The following is a 19,061-nucleotide window of genomic DNA, read 5'->3' on the forward strand; positions in this document are numbered from 1 at the left end:
CGCCCTTGGATGGGGGGGGCAGCCTCGGGCTTCACCCTGGCCCTTGGGTGGCTGGAGGGGGGACCCCTTGATTTAAGGGGTCCCCACTCCTCCAGGGTACCCCGGCCAGGGGTAACTATTTGGGGATTTAATGCCACGGCCGCAGGGACCGTTATAAAAGTGTCCCCCGGCTGTGGCATTATCTCTCTGGCTAGTGGAGCCCGGTGCTGGTGTTAAAAATACGGGGGACCCCTACATCTTTTGTCCCCCGTATTTTTTGCACCAGGACCAGGCACAGAGCCCGGTTCTGGTTGTTAAAATACAGGGGAACCCCTGACATTCCCCCCCCCCCCCCCCCGTATTTTTACAACCAGGACCGGCTCAAAGAGCCCGAGGCTGGTTATGCTTAGGAGGGGGGACCCCACGCAATTTTTTTCAGGATTTTTAACCATTTCACACCCCTTCCAACTGAAAAACATGCACTGATCTCTCCATATTATTGTAGTCAGTAAAAAAAAAATATTCTTTTAAAAAATCTATTAAATAATACTTTTGGCTCATAAATAGACAAACCAAGTAGATAATCCCTTCAAATATAAATAGATATGCTACTAGTAATCAAAAAATCACCCAAAAAAACATGTTTTTAAAAAAATTTATTAGATCACGACATTCTTAAATTGAATATACTTTTGTCGAAAAGCCGCATTTTTAACATTGCAGACATGTCGAATTGAAAAAATGTCGATGAAAAAAGTTGAAAATGAAACGGCAGTTTTTTTGTCAAAAAGTACTGTATTGAATTGTCGAATCCAATTCGACAGGTTTTTTGTGTCGAAAATGACCCGTTTTTTGACAATTGCGGCAATTCGACTGCAATTGAATATACCCCATAGGTATTAAAAATAAATGTAAGGTGGTGATGCCCCAAAGTGGTACAGTCAGAGCAATCCAGGGAGCTCCACGCCCCAAAAGTTCATCACCAAACTGACTTTGTAAATAATTGAAAGGATCTTACCTATGCCTTTTGCGCAGTCAGCATGTGCTGGTTCCCTATTTAAAAGCCTGAGAGGCAGTGGGTGGGGTGCTAATCCAGAAATGAGGGCGTCCTCATTTCTGTTAGGGACCTGTCCGACGAGGTCACCGTGAAGTAGGTGGGCAGGCTCATATACTAGCCAATATATGCCAAGAACCTCGAATGTTATCGTTGTTATAATTTTAATGGTGTATCATACCTTCCAACATGACCCTCTCCAGGAGGGACAAAATGCTCTGTTTCTGGACTTTTCTTTAATTTATGATTGCCAGCACCTGTTTTGAACAGGTTAATGGATAAGAAAGGTGTTTCATCACATGTGATGGCAATCAGTAGCTGATTTTGCCACGGGCAAGCAGGACTTTTGCCCGGGGCGCCGCCTTCCGGAGGGCGTCGCACCATGGCAAGATCCGCTGCTGTGCCCCCCGCTGGTCCCCCACCGTGAAGGGAACTAGACGCTACGCGTCTAGTTTCCCTTCGTGGAGAGGTCCTTTGCTGTGTTCGCGCACTGCACTGCATTGTGGGACTGACAGTCTGTCTATGCTGTGCTATGGGAGAGACGTCATTACGTCTCTCCCATAGATCCGAGGAGATGAGTGGCGCCGGCGGAGGTCTTCAGCGGTTGGGAATCAGGAGCGAGGATTGTAAGTATTATTTTTTTTGTGTGTGTAAGCAGCGCTACTCTACATGGGGCACAAATGGGGGCACAAATCTACAGGGGGCGTAACTGACCACGCCCCCTGTATGAAGCCACGCCCCTATTTACCGCCCGGGGAGCCAAAAGGGCTAGAACCGGCCCTGATGGCAATCATAAATTAAGAGGGAAGTCCAGGAGCAGAGCATTCTTTCCCTCCTGGAGAGGGTCATGTTGGGAGGTATGGTGTATGGTGCACCTGCACCCTTTTTCCTATATTGTCGTACTAAGTCCCAGCAAGGTAGCACATCCTATTATAATAAGCAGCGTGTGCAGTCTAGGCTCCCTCTCCACAATATAATCTATTTTATGTGTGTGTATACACACCTGAGGACTTGGGAAAGTCTCATTTCTGGATTAGCACCCCACCCACTGCCTTTCAGGCTTTTAAACAGGGAACCAGCACAAAAGGCATAGTTAAGATCCTTTCAGTTATATACAAAGCCAGCTTTGGGGTGAACTTTTGGGGGGTGGAGCTCCCTGGATTGTTTTGGTTATAACACTTTGGAGCATCACCACCGTAAAAAAATTTTTAACACCTATATCACCTTGTGTTTGCTTTATATTTATGTTGCATTTTTCACATATCTTTCACACTTGTAAAGGTGTGTACACACGGTAAGATCCCTGCTATGTTCGATTTTGAGTATGAGATTTCCCTTGAACTCCCCCAGAGCACAGATAGCACAGATAGTACAGATTTTGACTATCTGTGCTTGAGATTTTGTCTATGTACGATTTTGCCAATTCTGACTATACTGTACTTTGTACTAGATAGTACACTAGATAGTCAAGATTGACTTGCCTGCACAGTCTATCTAGCCTTACGATTCCAACCCCACGGGAGCGCGCATCGGGATCGAATCTGTATCGCAAGCTGCCTAACACCTTGAGATATGCTCTAACTTTTCCTAAGATTTTGACTATATAGTCAAAATCTTACAGATTTATCTCACCGTGTGTACACACCTTAACACTGATCAGCAAACCTCACTTTCTAACATTCTGGGGTACATTCAGTTAGGGTCGAATCTATTCCGACATGCATTTGTCGGAATGGATCCGACAACCCCTATTCAATCTCAACTCAATTCGACTTTTAAAAAGTTGAATTGAGATGAGGGACTGGAGAGGGGGGAGACCAGCGGGGACAGCCGTGGGCAGACGGAGGAGAGCAGCGCTGCAGAAGGATGTCTCACAGCCGCCAGACCTCACGGCAGTGTCCACCCGGCTCCAGCAAGCGTGACTTCACTTGCTGGAGACGGGCGGACGCTGCCGTGAGCGGCGCGGCTGTGAGACATACTTCTGCAGCGCTGTGCTGTAGCGCTCTCCCCTGTATGCCCACGGCTGTCTCCCCCCCAAATCCTGTCAAATTTGGTCCCGTTTCACTAAAAAGTACGTGAATCGGCAGCTATATCGCCGATTCACATACTATTCGACAAGTCGAATTCCATGACTTGTCGAATAAAAACTGTAGGGATTGAATAGGTCGTATCACTATTCGACCTTAAAAAGTCGAAAACTGACGTCTTTTTGACAGATGGCAGTTTTCGATCCTAATTGAATATACCCCTCTGACACCTACACCCCAGAGGAGAAGCCCTATAGTGTTAGGGACCTGACTGACGAGGTCACCGTGAAGTAGGTGGGCAGGCACATATACTGGCCAATATATGCCAAGAACCTTGAATATTATGGTTGTTATAATTGTAATGGTGTATGGTGCACCTGCACCCTTTTTCCTATATTTAAGCAATCCAACCATATTCCACTCCAATGTGTCAGTGGCATACACCCCTAATGAAAGATGGATTGTTTATCCATCCGCTGTGGAATCTGAGTGCCGCCATCAATCAAGGTGCCGATATGTCCACCAACAAGTAGCCTCCCTGCACATTAAACATCCCCTATAGTCATGCCATGACTTGGTAGCGTCATGCGTCTTTTTGTATGACTTCTCCGTTAAATTGCACCGATTGTGCAAAACGATGCACAAGCGGCTTTTGCTGATTAAAATGATATGCTGTGTGCGACCTCACCTGTATCTACTTACGAAAATGCTACGCTACATATGTAGTATTCTGTACGCAGATACAGCCGTGGTCACAAACAGAATTTTTGTGTTAACATAGTTATTGATTTCAGAACCAGTTATATAATTTTTTTTGTCTTTAGGATTATATATCTTTTGGTTCAGGAGAACCAACCGCTCATGAGTATCATTCATTTGTGTTATATCACAACAACAGTCCCAGGTGGGCCGAATTACTAAAGCTTCCTATACCCGTGGATAAATTTAGAGGAGCACATATCCGATTTGAATTCCGCCACTGTTCCAGTAAGACTTACTAATTTATGAAATGTTATATAGCTAGGTGTAATCCGAGGTAGGAGAGTATACTATTCTACGTAAACATATGCCATTAGAATATTGTGCAGTAGATTTTATTTGTTTTTAAACATTAATATTTGCTCTACAGATAACTGATCTATCATGGAATTTTATACTATATTACTTTCTTATGTTTCTCCAATTCATGCAACGTTAAAGGACAAGTGAGCTGACTTTTATTAGGGGGTATTTTCTTGTTTTTATTTAATTATTTTTATACAGGTTGTTAAAACATAATTAAAGATGTTAAAGGCTAATAAGAGCAGTAGGTGGACAAGCACAGATCCCAAAGTGGCCTCAGTGTGAGGCTATTATACTGACTAAGGCTGAGGAGTGAGTCATTTCAACAAAAGATTGACCGCACAGACCATTTATTCTGTTAAGCACAGCAGGCATTCTAGCAAATGTCAGGCTTGCCAGTCTGGCTTTGTATACAATACTAACTGACAACAGTGCTTTTTTTATTTTGACTGGTATGTTCTTTAACTATAGCACTGCAGAATACCAACAGCTACATGCTGCCTAAAGCAGCCAACCCAGCAGTGTTTCAGATGCTAATGGACTAGCCCATTCTAATGTCCCAAACTTTATCTTATGTTGACAAACCGTAACAGTTGAAACACCAACATGAGTCAATATATATTGTATACTATTTGTACCCATTAACACATGCAAACCCTGCTCATGACACACCATTTACTCACCACTGAAATACTCAATCACATATTTCATATACAGTATAGTCCGAGGCCAGTGCCACACAACTGGTACGTAAACCTGCTTACCCTACCTAGCACTTCCAGTTATCATTATTATCATCCTTTCTTTATATGGCGCCACATGGGATCCGCAGGGCCCAATTACAGGGTTAACAATTACAGGGATAACAAATAAACAAAACATGAAGACAGTGACTTACAGTTCAATACAATATAGCACAAGTACAGAGTATATAAACATAGCTGCATCAGTAAACAGCACTGAAATAAGTATCAGGGTGGCAGAAAACCAAAGGATTTGGTGCCATCAAAGGGAGTATTGAAAAATTGATAATTTAAGTAAGAGATGTAAAAGCACCTGAAGCAAGAGGACCCTGCTCATGAGAGCTTACATTCTTAAGGGGAGGGGCACACAGACAGGGGTGACACAGATGGGATAGAAAGTGATCATGGGCCACAGAAGGTTTAGGATGAGAGACGGCTGGGTTTGGTGAAGAAGTGTGTCTTGAGAGCCCATTTGAAGTTTTGTAGAGAGGTGGAGAGTCTGAGGGGGAGAGGCAGAGAATTACAGAAGAAGGGAGCAGCACTTGCAAAATCTTGGAGGTAGGAGTGGGAGGAGGTAATCAGAAGGCAGGAGAGGTGGCGTGCATTAGCAGAGCGAAGAGTACGGGCGGGAGTGTAAAGGGAGAAAAGGTCAGAGATGTAACTGGGAGAGGAGTGGGTGAGGGCTTTGTAAGTGAGTTTGAGAAGCTTGAAATGGATTCTGAAGGGGAAGGGGAGCCAGTGAAGGGCTAGTAAGAGAGGGGAGGTGGATGTAGTGCGTTTGGTGAGGAAGATGATCTGGGCAGCAGCATTGAGGATAGATTGGAGTGGAGAGATGTATTTGTTAGGGATGCCAGTCAGGAGGAGATTACAGTAGTCCAGTCTGGGGATGGCCAGTGAGTGGATAAGGGTCTTGGTGGCATCTTGGGTGAGAAAGGGTCTGATCCTGGAAATATTTTTGAGATGAAAATGACAGGTTTGTGATAGGTGCTGAATGTGTGGTTTGAAGGAGAGGGAGGAGTCGAGGATTAGTCCAAGACAGCGCACTTGGGGGCTAGAGGAGATAATAGTGCCATCGATAGATAATGAAATTGTGGGAGGTGAGGTTGTGCGGGAGGGTGGGAAGATGATCAGCTCAGTCTTAGACATGTTAAGTTTAAGAAAGCGCTGGGACATCCAAGAAGAGATACAGTAGCAGAGAGACAGTTGGATACATGAGTGAGGAGAGCAGGTGAGAGATCAGGGGAGGAAAGGTAGATTTGAGTGGTATCAGCATAGAGATGATATTGTAAGTCAAAAGAGCTAATGAGTTCTCCTAAAGAGGATGTATAGAGAGAGAAAAGGAGAGGACCAAGAAATGAGCTTTGGGGGACACCTACAGTTAGTTGAAGTGTGTGGGGGGGGGGGGGGTGGAGCCATGAGAGGAGACAGAGAAGGAACGGTCAGAGAGGTAGGAAGACAGACAGGAGAGGGCAGCATCATGCAGACCAAGGGAGTGAAGGATTTGCAGAAGGAGAGGGTGGTCCACAGTGTCAAAAGCAGCAGAGAGGTCAAGGAGAATAAGCAAAGAGTAGTGACCCTTGGATTTAGCAGATAGGAGGTCATTGCAGACTTTTGTGAGGGCAGTTTCAGTGGAGTGGAGAGGACGGAAGCCAGAATGGAATGGGTCAAGTAGTGGGAGGAAAGGAAGCCAGTCAGGCGGTTATAGACAATACGCTCAAGGAGTCTGGAGTTAAAAGGAAGGAGAGAGATGGGTAGATAGTTGGAGAGAGTGTGTGGATCAAGGGTAGGTTTTTTTAAGAAAAGGGGAGACAAGTGCATGCTTGAAGGAAGAGGGTACAGTGCCTGGTGATAGGGAAAGATTGAAGAGGTGGGCAAGATGGGAGCAGGCAGAGAGAGAGAGGTAGCGGAGGAGGCGGGAGGGGATAGGGTCAAGTGGGGAGGTGGAGGGGGATGAGGAACGAATGAGGGCCATGGCTTCGTCACCAGATACATGGGAGAAAGATGTCCGAGTTGGTAAGAGGGAAGGGGAGGGGTGGTAGGGGATAGGAGGTGGCTGGTTGCTGATTTTTTGGCGGGATTTGATGTCCGGATGTATGAAGTCAATTTTTGATGTGAAGTAAGTGGCAAAGTCAAGAGCAAAGAGTGAGGGGTGAGACAATGCGCTCATGTGTTTGTGCAGGTCAGCTGGCCAATCATATCAGGATTCACATGTAGCTACTGTCTGGTGCAGCAAGGGTGTTGCCATCTTTCCTTGGGTCAGCTGAGCCATTCCACCATTCACAGCGTTAGCTCCTTATATAAATTTCTCCTGGCCACATGTACTTTGCTAGTACAATAAGTCTCCTAGGATTCCTGGTCCTCTGTGATAGAAGCAATTCCAATTCTCTGAGCTCCAGCCTCCGATACAGTTACCCACATTATTCCAGAACTCCAGTTTCTGATACCGTTTACCTGCATTTGTTCCTGAGTGCTCCTTCCCTGTGGTTCAGTCTGCATCAACGCACTCTCAGCAACAATTCACCATGTACTCCTGCTGTAATCAGCACTGTCTCCTAATACCAGTGTGTTGTCTGCTATCAAGCCTAATGCATGCAGTCTCCACGCCCACACTAACAGTTTCCAGAGTCTGCTACTGACTGTTCAAGTTATCCAGCTGCTTCCACAGACAAACATACAAATAGTGTGCTCACAATACTGGTTTACTGAGTACTCACCAAGCACTCACTTGTACTAGGTTTCAGGTATTGCTATCACTGTCAGACAGCATACTGTTTGAACCTAGAAGTAGTCTTTTTTTTTTCTTTTTTTTTCCTCAACAATCTATATTTGTTACTTTTATGAGGAGAAGTGTCATTCAGCCACCTTGCGTTTTTCATCCTAGTCTTAAGGTGGGTACACGCTGGTAGATATATCGTTGGTACACACTGCCTGACGGGCTCGCAATATATCGGTTGTTCAATAGAATGTCCGATATATTAGCCAGTGTGTGTACGCACCTTTAGCTAGTCCCATCCTGCGGTCCCAGCTCCATGTACGATACAAACTCAGAACCTGACAGTCTATTAAAAGTAATTTCATAACTAGTTACAAAATAGTTACCTTTCATTTTTCTGTCTCCCTATAGTTTTTTTTAATTTGTGGCATAAGGTTCCCATACATCTACAACAGATTGACGAAGTTCCCTGATACCCAAACAAAATCATAATGAGGATTTGCAAATCTGGGGTTTCTAATGCTCTGCAATTCCATATATTCTTACTGTATATCTGTAAAAGCTGGTTACTATCAGAGGCGGATTTAGACCTCATGGGGCCCTAAGCGAAATACCGATTTGGGGCCCCCCTACCTCAAACAATCCATAGCACTATATTTTCGTTCTGACTTATGCCCCCTTACATTACAGATGGAGTTCCGTCTGTGCCTGGGCCTATCACCGCGTCTGGGGTGCGGACGTGTCCGTGACACGCACACGCCCCATTCACTAGAATGAGAACGTCTATGTGCACTCCTGGCGGGGCTAAGCAGCGACCAATCAGACAGAGAGTGCCCAAAAAATGGGTGTGGCCAATTAAAATGGGACGTGATACACAGACATATGCCCCCAATAGTGCAGTGCCAGATCCACAATTGCCCCCACAGTGCCAGATCCACAATTGCCCCCACAGTGCCAGATCCACAATTGCCCCCACAGTGCCAGATCCACAAATGCCCCCACAGTGCCAGATCCACAAATGCCCCCACAGTGCCAGATCCACAAATGCCCCCACAGTGTCACTGTGGGGGCAATTGTGGATCTGGCACTGTGGGGGCAATTGTATACCTGACAGGTATACAAATGCCCCCACAGTGCCAGGTATACAAATGCCCCCACAGTGCCAGATAAACAATTGCCCCCACAGTGCCAGGTATACAAATGCCCCACAGTGCCAGCCAATTGCCCCCACAGTGCCAGGTATACAAATGCCCCATAGTGCCAGCCAATTGCCCCCACAGTGCCAGGTACACAAATGCCCCACAGTGCCAGCCAATTGCCCCCACAGTGCCAGGTATACAAATGCCCCATAGTGCCAGCCAATTGCCCCCACAGTGCCAGGTACACAAATGCCCCACAGTGCCAGCCAATTGCCCCCACAGTGCTCCTGATTGGCTGCCGGTCCGTGAGCTCTGATTGGCTCATGAACCAGCGGCTGGTTTGAAGTCCCTACACGCCGCCAGACTTAGCCGCGCGCCCACGTTCTCCTCTCATGATAGCTGAGACATGCTGCCGCCGGACTGAGTGGCAGCGTGTCTCAGTGACACAAGCGGGGGGCCCGCTTCGGGCCCCTTGTGACCTGCCGGGCCCTAGGCAACTGCTTAGGTTGCCTAGCGGCAAATCCGCCACTGGTTACTATGATAGTCTAGAACCTCAGAGATGTGTGTTTTTTTTTTTAAAGTAATTGTTTTAGAATATGACTAATCATATGCAATAATTGTTTATATCTTTTTAGCAAAGGAGAAGGGTGAGAAGAAATTGTTTGGCTTTTCCTTCATACCCCTCATGCAAGAAGATGGCCGTACATTTCCTGATGGCACCCATGAACTCGTCGTGCATAAGGTTGCAGCCTGCATGCTTTCATAATAATATGCTAAGTAATTTTCTGAAGTGTTTATACCTGATTAAATCTGTCCTATATGCATTCTATCACATGGTGCTGTCACTGCAAGATTGATTGGATAATGGAGAATCTGTATATTGCTTTTTAACCAGTGTTATTATTTTAATAATTGCAGCATTCCAAATGCTGCCTGGTGGTGTAAGGGCATGGAGTGCCTCTGTTTGACATTTTATGAGACATTTTTTTTTTTTAAAAGAGCATATTTAATAATTAAGTCAACTCAGAAAATCAGCACATGAAAATGCGCTTTCTCCTTCTAACCAGGCTAAACGTTCCTAAATTGAGTCATCGGCTGTATTAATGATTATGCAGTCTATAATTAGGTAATTAGTATGGTCTTACCTAGAATACTGTGTTCAGTTCTGGAGGCCATATCTCCAGAAGGATAGTAATTCATTAGAGACTGTACATGGAAGGGCAGCTAAAATGGTTCATGGCCTACACCACAAAACTTACCCGGAAAGACTCAAAGATCTTAAGATGTATAGTGTGGAGGAGAAAAAAGGGGGAGGGGGGGCGGCTTCGGGGCATGATAGAAACTTTCAAATATGTCAAGGTTTTTAACAAGGTACAGAAGGGCGACATTCTTCAATGGAAAAGAAGCATTAGAACACACACTGAAACTGGAGGGAGGCAGACAGGGGCAGAATGGGATGGAAAACCAGCCTGGGAAAGTCGTGGAAGCAGCTCTAATGGACGCGGGGTCTGTTAAGGGGGTGGGATTCCTCTTTATAGGGTCTGATTATGAGTTGGACACAGTTGCAGCCTTCCTTGCATCTTTTGCTGCAGTTGCGCCTGTGACTTTATGTTAATGAGGCTACAATGCAGTTCCCTAGTCTATATCCGTTCATCTAAATATGAGATGCCCGCTTTCAGTGTTTATAGATGCTGTAATCATGCATTGTGCGTCTTTAGGTTCTCCCCCACACCATGGGTGCACTATTGAAACCTTCACCAGCCCTATGCTGAAGTGCAGATCATCCGTCTAAGTATGGCCTCCACTGTGAGCAATTCAACATCTCTATATGCAACCCCTTTCAGCAACACGCCCATACTACGTTACATCTGCGTCTGATTATCCAACTCCTTGTAACTATCCAGGAATGCCAAAATTCTAATGTGCTTCTTAGTGTGTGTGTCTGACTCTGTACTGCAACTCTGTACAAACAACATTGTGGTGCATGCATGCGCGATGCAACTCAGATGCAAGCAGAGATGAAAAACATTGCACAAGAAAAAAAAGAAAACACATTTGCCCCCACAGAAAACTATTTCTCTATCGTCCTAGTGGATGCTGGGGTTCCTGAAAGGACCATGGGGAATAGCGGCTCCGCAGGAGACAGGGCACAAAAGTAAAGCTTTACGATCAGGTGGTGTGCACTGGCTCCTCCCCCTATGACCCTCCTCCAAGCCTCAGTTAGATTTTTGTGCCCGGCCGAGAAGGGTGCAATCTAGGTGGCTCTCCTAAAGAGCTGCTTAGAAAAGTTTAGCTTAGGTTTTTTATTTTACAGTGAGTCCTGCTGGCAACAGGATCACTGCAACGAGGGACTTAGGGGAGAAGAAGTGAACTCACCTGCGTGCAGGATGGATTGGCTTCTTGGCTACTGGACATTAGCTCCAGAGGGACGATCACAGGTACAGCCTGGATGGTCACCGGAGCCTCGCCGCCGGCCCCCTTGCAGATGCTGAAACGAGAAGAGGTCCAGAATCGGCGGCAGAAGACTCCTCAGTCTTCTAAAGGTAGCGCACAGCACTGCAGCTGTGCGCCATTTTCCTCTCAGCACACTTCACACGGCAGTCACTGAGGGTGCAGGGCGCTGGGAGGGGGGCGCCCTGGGAGGCAAATGAAAACCTAATTTGGCTAAAAATACCTCACATATAGCCTCCGGGGGCTATATGGAGATATTTAACCCCTGCCAGAATCCACTAAAGAGCGGGAGACGAGCCCGCCGAAAAAGGGGCGGGGCCTATCTCCTCAGCACACAGCGCCATTTTCCTTACACAGCTCCGCTGGTCAGGACGGCTCCCAGGCTCTCCCCTGCACTGCACTACAGAAACAGGGTAAAAAAGAGAGGGGGGGGCAAAATTGTGGCAAAAATATATTATTAAAGCAGCTATACAGGGAGCACTTATTATAAGGCTATCCCTGTCATATATAGCGCTTTTGGTGTGTGCTGGCAAACTCTCCCTCTGTCTCCCCAAAGGGCTAGTGGGGTCCTGTCTTCGTTAAGAGCATTCCCTGTGTGTCTGCTGTGTGTCGGTACGTGTGTGTCGACATGTATGAGGACGATATTGGTGTGGAGGCGGAGCAATTGCCAAATATGGGGATGTCACCTCCTAGGGGGTCGACACCAGAATGGATGCCTTTATTTATGGAATTACGGGATAGTGTCAACACGCTAAAGCAGTCGTTTGACGACATGAGACGGCCGGACAATCAATTAGTGCCTGTCCAGGCGCCTCAAACACCGTCAGGGGCTGTAAAACGCCCTTTGCCTCAGTCGGTCGACACAGACCCAGACACAGGCACTGATTCTAGTGGTGACGGTGACGAATCAACCGTATTTTCCAGTAGGGCCACACGTTATATGATTTTGGCAATGAAGGAGGCGTTACATATAGCTGATACTACAGGTACCACTAAACAGGGTATTATGTGGGGTGTGAAAAAACTACCTATAGTTTTTCCTGAATCAGATGAATTAAATGAGGTGTGTGATGAAGCGTGGGTTGCCCCCGATAAAAAACTGCTAATTTCAAAGAAGTTATTGGCTTTATACCCTTTCCCGCCAGAGGTTAGGGCGCGCTGGGAAACACCTCCTAGGGTGGACAAGGCGCTCACACGCTTATCAAAACAAGTGGCGTTACCCTCTCCTGAGACGGCCGCACTTAAAGATCCAGCAGATAGGAGGATGGAAAATATCCCAAAAAGTATATACACACATACAGGTGTTATACTACGACCAGCTATAGCGACAGCCTGGATGTGCAGTGCTGGGGTAGCTTGGTCAGAGTCCCTGATTGAAAATATTGATACCCTGGATAGGGACAATGTTTTACTGTCTTTAGAGCAAATAAAGGATGCGTTTCTTTATATGCGTGATGCACAGAGGGATATCTGCACACTGGCATCACGGGTAAGTGCTATGTCCATTTCGGCCAGAAGAAGTTTATGGACGCGACAGTGGTCAGGCGATGCGGACTCAAAACGGCATATGGAAGTTTTGCCGTATAAAGGGGAGGAGTTATTTGGAGTCGGTCTATCGGATTTGGTGGCCACGGCTACAGCCGGGAAATCCACCTTTTTACCTCAAGTCACTCCCCAACAGAAAAAGACACCGACTTTTCAACCGCAGCCCTTTCGTTCCTTTAAAAACAAGAGAGCAAAGGGATATTCATATCTGCCACGAGGCAGAGGAAGGGGGAAGAGACAGCAACAGGCAGCTCCTTCCCTGGAACAGAAGCCCTCCCCCGCTTCTACAAAAGCCTCAGCATGACGCTGGGGCTTCTCAAGCGGACTCGGGGGCGGTGGGGGGTCGTCTCAAGAATTTCAGCGCGCAGTGGGCTCACTCGCAGGTAGATCCCTGGATCCTGCAGATAATATCTCAGGGGTACAGGTTAGAACTAGAGACGAATCCACCTCGCCGTTTCCTGAAGTCTGCTTTACCAACGTCCCCCTCCGACAGGGTGACGGTCTTGGAAGCCATTCACAAGCTGTACTCTCAGCAGGTGATAGTCAAGGTACCTCTTTTACAACAAGGAAAGGGGTATTATTCCACTCTATATTGTGGTACCGAAGCCGGATGGCTCGGTAAGACCTATTCTAAATCTGAAGTCCTTGAACCTGTACATAAAGAAGTTCAAGTTCAAGATGGAGTCACTCAGAGCAGTGATAGCGAACCTGGAAGAAGGGGACTTTATGGTATCCTTGGACATCAAGGATGCGTATCTCCACGTTCCAATTTACCCCTCACACCAGGGGTACCTAAGGTTCGTCGTACAGAACTGTCACTATCAGTTTCAGACGCTGCCGTTCGGATTGTCCACGGCACCTCGGGTCTTTACCAAGGTAATGGCCGAGATGATGATTCTTCTTCGAAGAAAAGGCGTATTAATTATCCCATACTTGGACGATCTCCTAATAAGGGCAAGGTCCAGAGAACAGCTAGAGATGGGATTAGCACTGTCTCAAGAAGTGCTAAAACAGCACGGGTGGATTCTGAATATTCCAAAATCCCAGTTAATTCCGACAACACGTCTGTTGTTCCTAGGGATGATTCTGGACACGGTTCAGAAAAAGGTTTTTCTCCCGGAGGAAAAAGCCAAGGAGTTATCCGAGCTTGTCAGGAACCTCCTAAAACCAGGAAAGGTGTCTGTACATCAATGCACAAGAGTCCTGGGAAAAATGGTGGCTTCTTACGAAGCAATTCCATTCGGCAGATTCCACGCAAGAATTTTCCAGAGGGATCTGTTGGACAAATGGTCAGGGTCGCATCTTCAGATGCACCAGCGGATAACCCTGTCTCCAAGGACAAGGGTATCTCTTCTGTGGTGGTTACAGAGTGCTCATCTATTGGAGGGCCGCAGATTCGGCATACAGGATTGGATCCTGGTGACCACGGACGCCAGCCTGAGAGGCTGGGGAGCAGTCACACAAGGAAGAAACTTCCAGGGAGTGTGGACGAGCCTGGAAACGTCTCTTCACATAAACATTCTGGAACTAAGAGCAATCTACAATGCTCTAAGCCAGGCAGAACCTCTGCTTCAGGGAAAGCCGGTGTTGATCCAGTCGGACAACATCACGGCAGTCGCCCATGTGAACAGACAGGGCGGCACAAGAAGCAGGAGTGCAATGGCAGAAGCTGCAAGGATTCTTCGCTGGGCGGAAAATCATGTGATAGCACTGTCAGCAGTGTTCATCCCGGGAGTGGACAACTGGGAAGCAGACTTCCTCAGCAGACACGACCTTCACCCGGGAGAGTGGGGACTTCATCCAGAAGTTTTCCACATGCTGGTAACCCGTTGGGAAAGACCAATGGTGGACATGATGGCGTCTCGCCTCAACAAAAAACTGGACAGGTATTGCGCCAGGTCAAGAGATCCGCAGGCAATAGCTGTGGACGCGCTGGTAACGCCTTGGGTGTACCAGTCGGTATATGTGTTTCCTCCTCTGCCTCTCATACCAAAAGTATTGAGAATTATACGGCAAAGAGGCGTAAGAACGATACTAGTGGTTCCGGATTGGCCAAGAAGAACTTGGTACCCGGAACTTCAAGAGATGATCACGGAAGATCCGTGGCCTCTACCTCTGAGAAGGGACTTGCTTCAGCAGGGTCCCTGTCTGTTTCAAGACTTACCGCGGCTGCGTTTGACGGCATGGCGGTTGAACGCCGGATCCTAAAGGAAAAAGGCATGCCGGAAGAAGTCATTCCTACTTTGATTAAAGCACGGAAGGAAGTAACCGCGCAACATTATCACCGCATTTGGCGAAAATATGTTGCGTGGTGCGAGGATCGGAGTGCTCCGACGGAGGAATTTCAACTGGGTCGATTCCTACATTTCCTGCAATCAGGATTGTCTATGGGTCTCAAATTGGGATCTATTAAGGTTCAAATTTCGGCCCTGTCGATTTTCTTCCAGAAAGAATTGGCTTCAGTTCCTGAAGTCCAGACTTTTGTTAAGGGAGTGCTGCATATACAGCCTCCTGTGGTGCCCCCAGTGGCACCGTGGGATCTCAATGTTGTTTTGGACTTTCTCAAATCTCATTGGTTTGAACCACTAAATAATGTGGATTTGAAATATCTCACATGGAAAGTGACCATGCTACTAGCCCTGGCTTCGGCCAGGAGAGTGTCAGAACTGGCAGCTTTATCTTACAAAAGCCCATATCTGATTTTCCATTCGGACAGGGCAGAACTGCGGACTCGTCCGCATTTTCTCCCTAAGGTGGTGTCAGCATTTCATCTGAACCAGCCTATTGTAGTGCCTGCGGCTACAAGTGACTTGGAGGACTCCAAGTTACTGGATGTTGTCAGAGCATTGAAAATATATATTGCAAGGACAGCTGGAGTCAGAAAATCTGACTCGTTGTTTATATTGTATGCACCCAACAAGATGGGTGCTCCTGCGTCTAAGCAGACAATTGCTCGTTGGATCTGTAGCACAATCCAACTTGCACATTCTGTGGCAGGCCTGCCACAGCCTAAATCTGTAAAGGCCCACTCCACAAGGAAGGTGGGCTCATCTTGGGCGGCTGCCCGAGGGGTCTCGGCATTACAACTTTGCCGAGCAGCTACGTGGTCAGGGGAGAACACGTTTGTAAAATTTTACAAATTTGATACTCTGGCTAAGGAGGACCTGGAGTTCTCTCATTCGGTGCTGCAGAGTCATCCGCACTCTCCCGCCCGTTTGGGAGCTTTGGTATAATCCCCATGGTCCTTTCAGGAACCCCAGCATCCACTAGGACGATAGAGAAAATAAGAATTTACTTACCGATAATTCTATTTCTCGGAGTCCGTAGTGGATGCTGGGCGCCCATCCCAAGTGCGGATTATCTGCAATAATTGTACATAGTTATTGTTAACTAATTCGGGTTATTGTTGTAGGGAGCCATCTTTTAGAGGCTCTTCTGTTATCATACTGTTAACTGGGTTTATATCACAGGTTGTACGGTGTGATTGGTGTGGCTGGTATGAGTCTTACCCGGGATTCATAAATCCTTCCTTATTGTGTACGCTCGTCCGGGCACAGTACCTAACTGAGGCTTGGAGGAGGGTCATAGGGGGAGGAGCCAGTGCACACCACCTGATCGTAAAGCTTTACCTTTGTGCCCTGTCTCCTGCGGAGCCGCTATTCCCCATGGTCCTTTCAGGAACCCCAGCATCCACTACGGACTCCGAGAAATAGAATTATCGGTAAGTAAATTCTTATTAAAACAGATTGGCCCACACAGGAAAAAAATATTATATATTTCCACTGCTTCTTGGCTGTAACATCTATATATTTATTAATTTATTTATTAATACTTATGTAGTGCTAACATTGCACTTTCTTTCAAAATCGGGCAGGGGCAGATTGGGAACTAAAAGTGGTCCTAGAAAAATTTGTAGGAGTGGCCTCACATGGTCAGCACCAGAGGTATAATGTGTAACCATGGCGGCAGCACCACCCCTCACGTGTCAACAAACAAAACAGACCCCACATACACATCAGCCCACTGACAAACTTCCTTGCAGGTCCTATGGCCAATCCACCCCTGGAGGCAGGTTCAGAGGAAATTTCAAGTAAAATTACTTCACAGAAAGGGTAGTGGATAAGTGAAATCGTCACCCATCAGATGTGGTAAAGGCTAAGACGGTAGAGCAATTTAAACATGCTTGGGAATAGGCATAAGGATATCCTTACAAAGAAATAAGTGTGCAATAGGGTTTGAGGTAACATTATTGTTAACAAAGGAACAGACTAGATGTCAAATTGTATGTTTCTAGGTCTGTGGCGAAACACACGGACAAGATTTAAGGCTGTGAAGTCGGTATACCAAACCTACAATTAGTCCTCTATTTTACTACTGTCTGACTCCTACGTGCATGGCAAATATATATTAATGTAGAGTATATTAGTTAGAAAATTACTGTAGTAAAATCATGATTTCACTGCCATGTATTCTCCTGTAAGTAATGCGCAATATTGCTAAATCCTCATCTGTTACAACATTGGAACTGATTTAGAGTTGAGGCAAGTTGGGTGCAGTTTGCAACTGGAAAAACCATTCTGTGTTGCAGGGGTACATTGTAAATGCACAATATAAAGTTGTTATAGAGGCACAGACTAGCCTGACTCTAAATTGCAATGTAAAAATAAAGCAGACCGATAAGTGCATGCAGTATTTTCACTGCAAGCAAAACAAATGCACTTGCACACTTTGCTGGCAGTTCTTACAGTGCGAGCAAGGTTTCTTCAATAAGTGCAATTTGCACGACATATATCCATCAGTAGTACCCTGCCTATCCCCTGCACCACTACCAACACCCTTGTACACGTGTCGATATGATTGCTTATATTTATAGTATATACTGTAATATTATAAGCCAGAATCTGTAAATTTCTACCGACTCCACAGCCCCAATAACATTTAATAAAATAGGAGTCATGTAACAATAGAACACAGAAGCTTTCATTACTTACACTTTCAAGCTATTCTTCCTGCTTTCATTGGTTAGCATTTCATGGTTAGAAACAAGTTATAGACTTTGAGACAAACGGGCTACCATGCCATTCATTGTTGGTCCACTAGCGACAATTGATGAAAACAAAACTCAGGAAGTTATGGAATAGGTTCTGCTTTCACTGAAAAGGTGTGATTTGAACGCGATTGCCACTACATTTAAAGCAGCAATGAATTATAACGCTTAGGCTGCAATTTCACAGAACTGCCAGGATTTCGGCTACATTTAAAGTGGCAATCAGTTATATGGCTGAGTCAGTCTTATAAATTATTGCTGCTTTAAGTTTAGTGGCAATCTTGCTGAAATTCCATTGATTCTGTGAAATTGTATACTTTTACATAAATAAACCTATCTGACTTAAATATTGCTGTCTTAATAGATTTTGGTTAGTAAGCTAAAAAAAACATTTGCTTTTTAGTTTGTTGCCCACCATACTGAAGTCTAATTGTAGTCACAGGCAAGAACCATATGACAGTGGGAAGAACTGAGTTCAGTTAGTCAGTTAGATCACCTACAGAAACTTTTAATTACAAGTCTCCTTCTATATACAGTCACAATTCAGTGTGCAGCAGGTTTGCTCAGTTTTGTTCTGTAGGACGAAAAGGATTTAAATGTTAGTTTTTTTTCTAAGCTTGATCATGTTGAAGAGGATACACAGTATGTTACATGTCTTTAAGATTGCCATGCTTTAAATGTTATAGAGACTACAATTGTACTTTGTTGTTGCAGTGTGAAGAGAACACCGTTTTCCAAGACTCCTGCCGATACCTCAAACTTCCATTTTTGAAAGGAAATCAACATGGAAATAATAATCAAGCTGTTAAAAATACAAAAGAGTCGTTTTGGATAACCTCATTTCTTTGTTCAACAAAACTAACACAAAATGGTATGGATTTGAAAAAAAAAAGTTTTATCAAATATTAATGATGCTGTCTTTCTTTCATGTAGCTTTGTAGTTTCTTGATCAAGGCTTCATTGGTTCTGCTAGAATGACAGTACAATCAGTTTAATTCTATGGCTCTGTGTTTTATTCTTTTCCAGCTTTGTTAGACACAAACTGAAGTTTATGACATTGACAGGTACTTCAGCCAGCTCAATGTAAAAATAAAGATAGTAGTGTGCCACATGACATGCGTTAATACGCAGTGTGTTCGAAATGTTCATGTTCAATCATATTTCTGCCATAATTATCTAAACAGCAACAGTGTGTCTCAAGCACAGATACTGTGGTCCTGATTAAAAAAAAAGAAGAAATTCTCACTTTGTCAAAACCATATTGAACTGCAGGTGAGGCAAATGTAAAATGTGCAGAGAGA

General features: G+C 45.5%; 1 protein-coding gene across 3 annotated transcripts in view; it reads left to right on the top strand.

Moving 5' to 3' along the window:
* DOCK4 (dedicator of cytokinesis 4) overlaps positions 1-19,061 on the top strand; it is an 803,151-nt gene that overhangs the window by 503,068 nt on the left and 281,022 nt on the right. For all 3 annotated transcript variants that reach the window (XM_063927278.1, XM_063927279.1, XM_063927280.1), the window contains 3 exons: positions 3,885-4,047; positions 9,353-9,459; positions 18,475-18,631. In XM_063927278.1, coding sequence (XP_063783348.1) covers positions 3,885-4,047; positions 9,353-9,459; positions 18,475-18,631 — 427 coding nt within the window. The remainder of the gene's footprint in view (positions 1-3,884; positions 4,048-9,352; positions 9,460-18,474; positions 18,632-19,061) is intronic.

The sequence above is a fragment of the Pseudophryne corroboree genome, chromosome 6 (assembly GCF_028390025.1).
Source record: "Pseudophryne corroboree isolate aPseCor3 chromosome 6, aPseCor3.hap2, whole genome shotgun sequence".
Taxonomy (NCBI): domain Eukaryota; kingdom Metazoa; phylum Chordata; class Amphibia; order Anura; family Myobatrachidae; genus Pseudophryne; species Pseudophryne corroboree.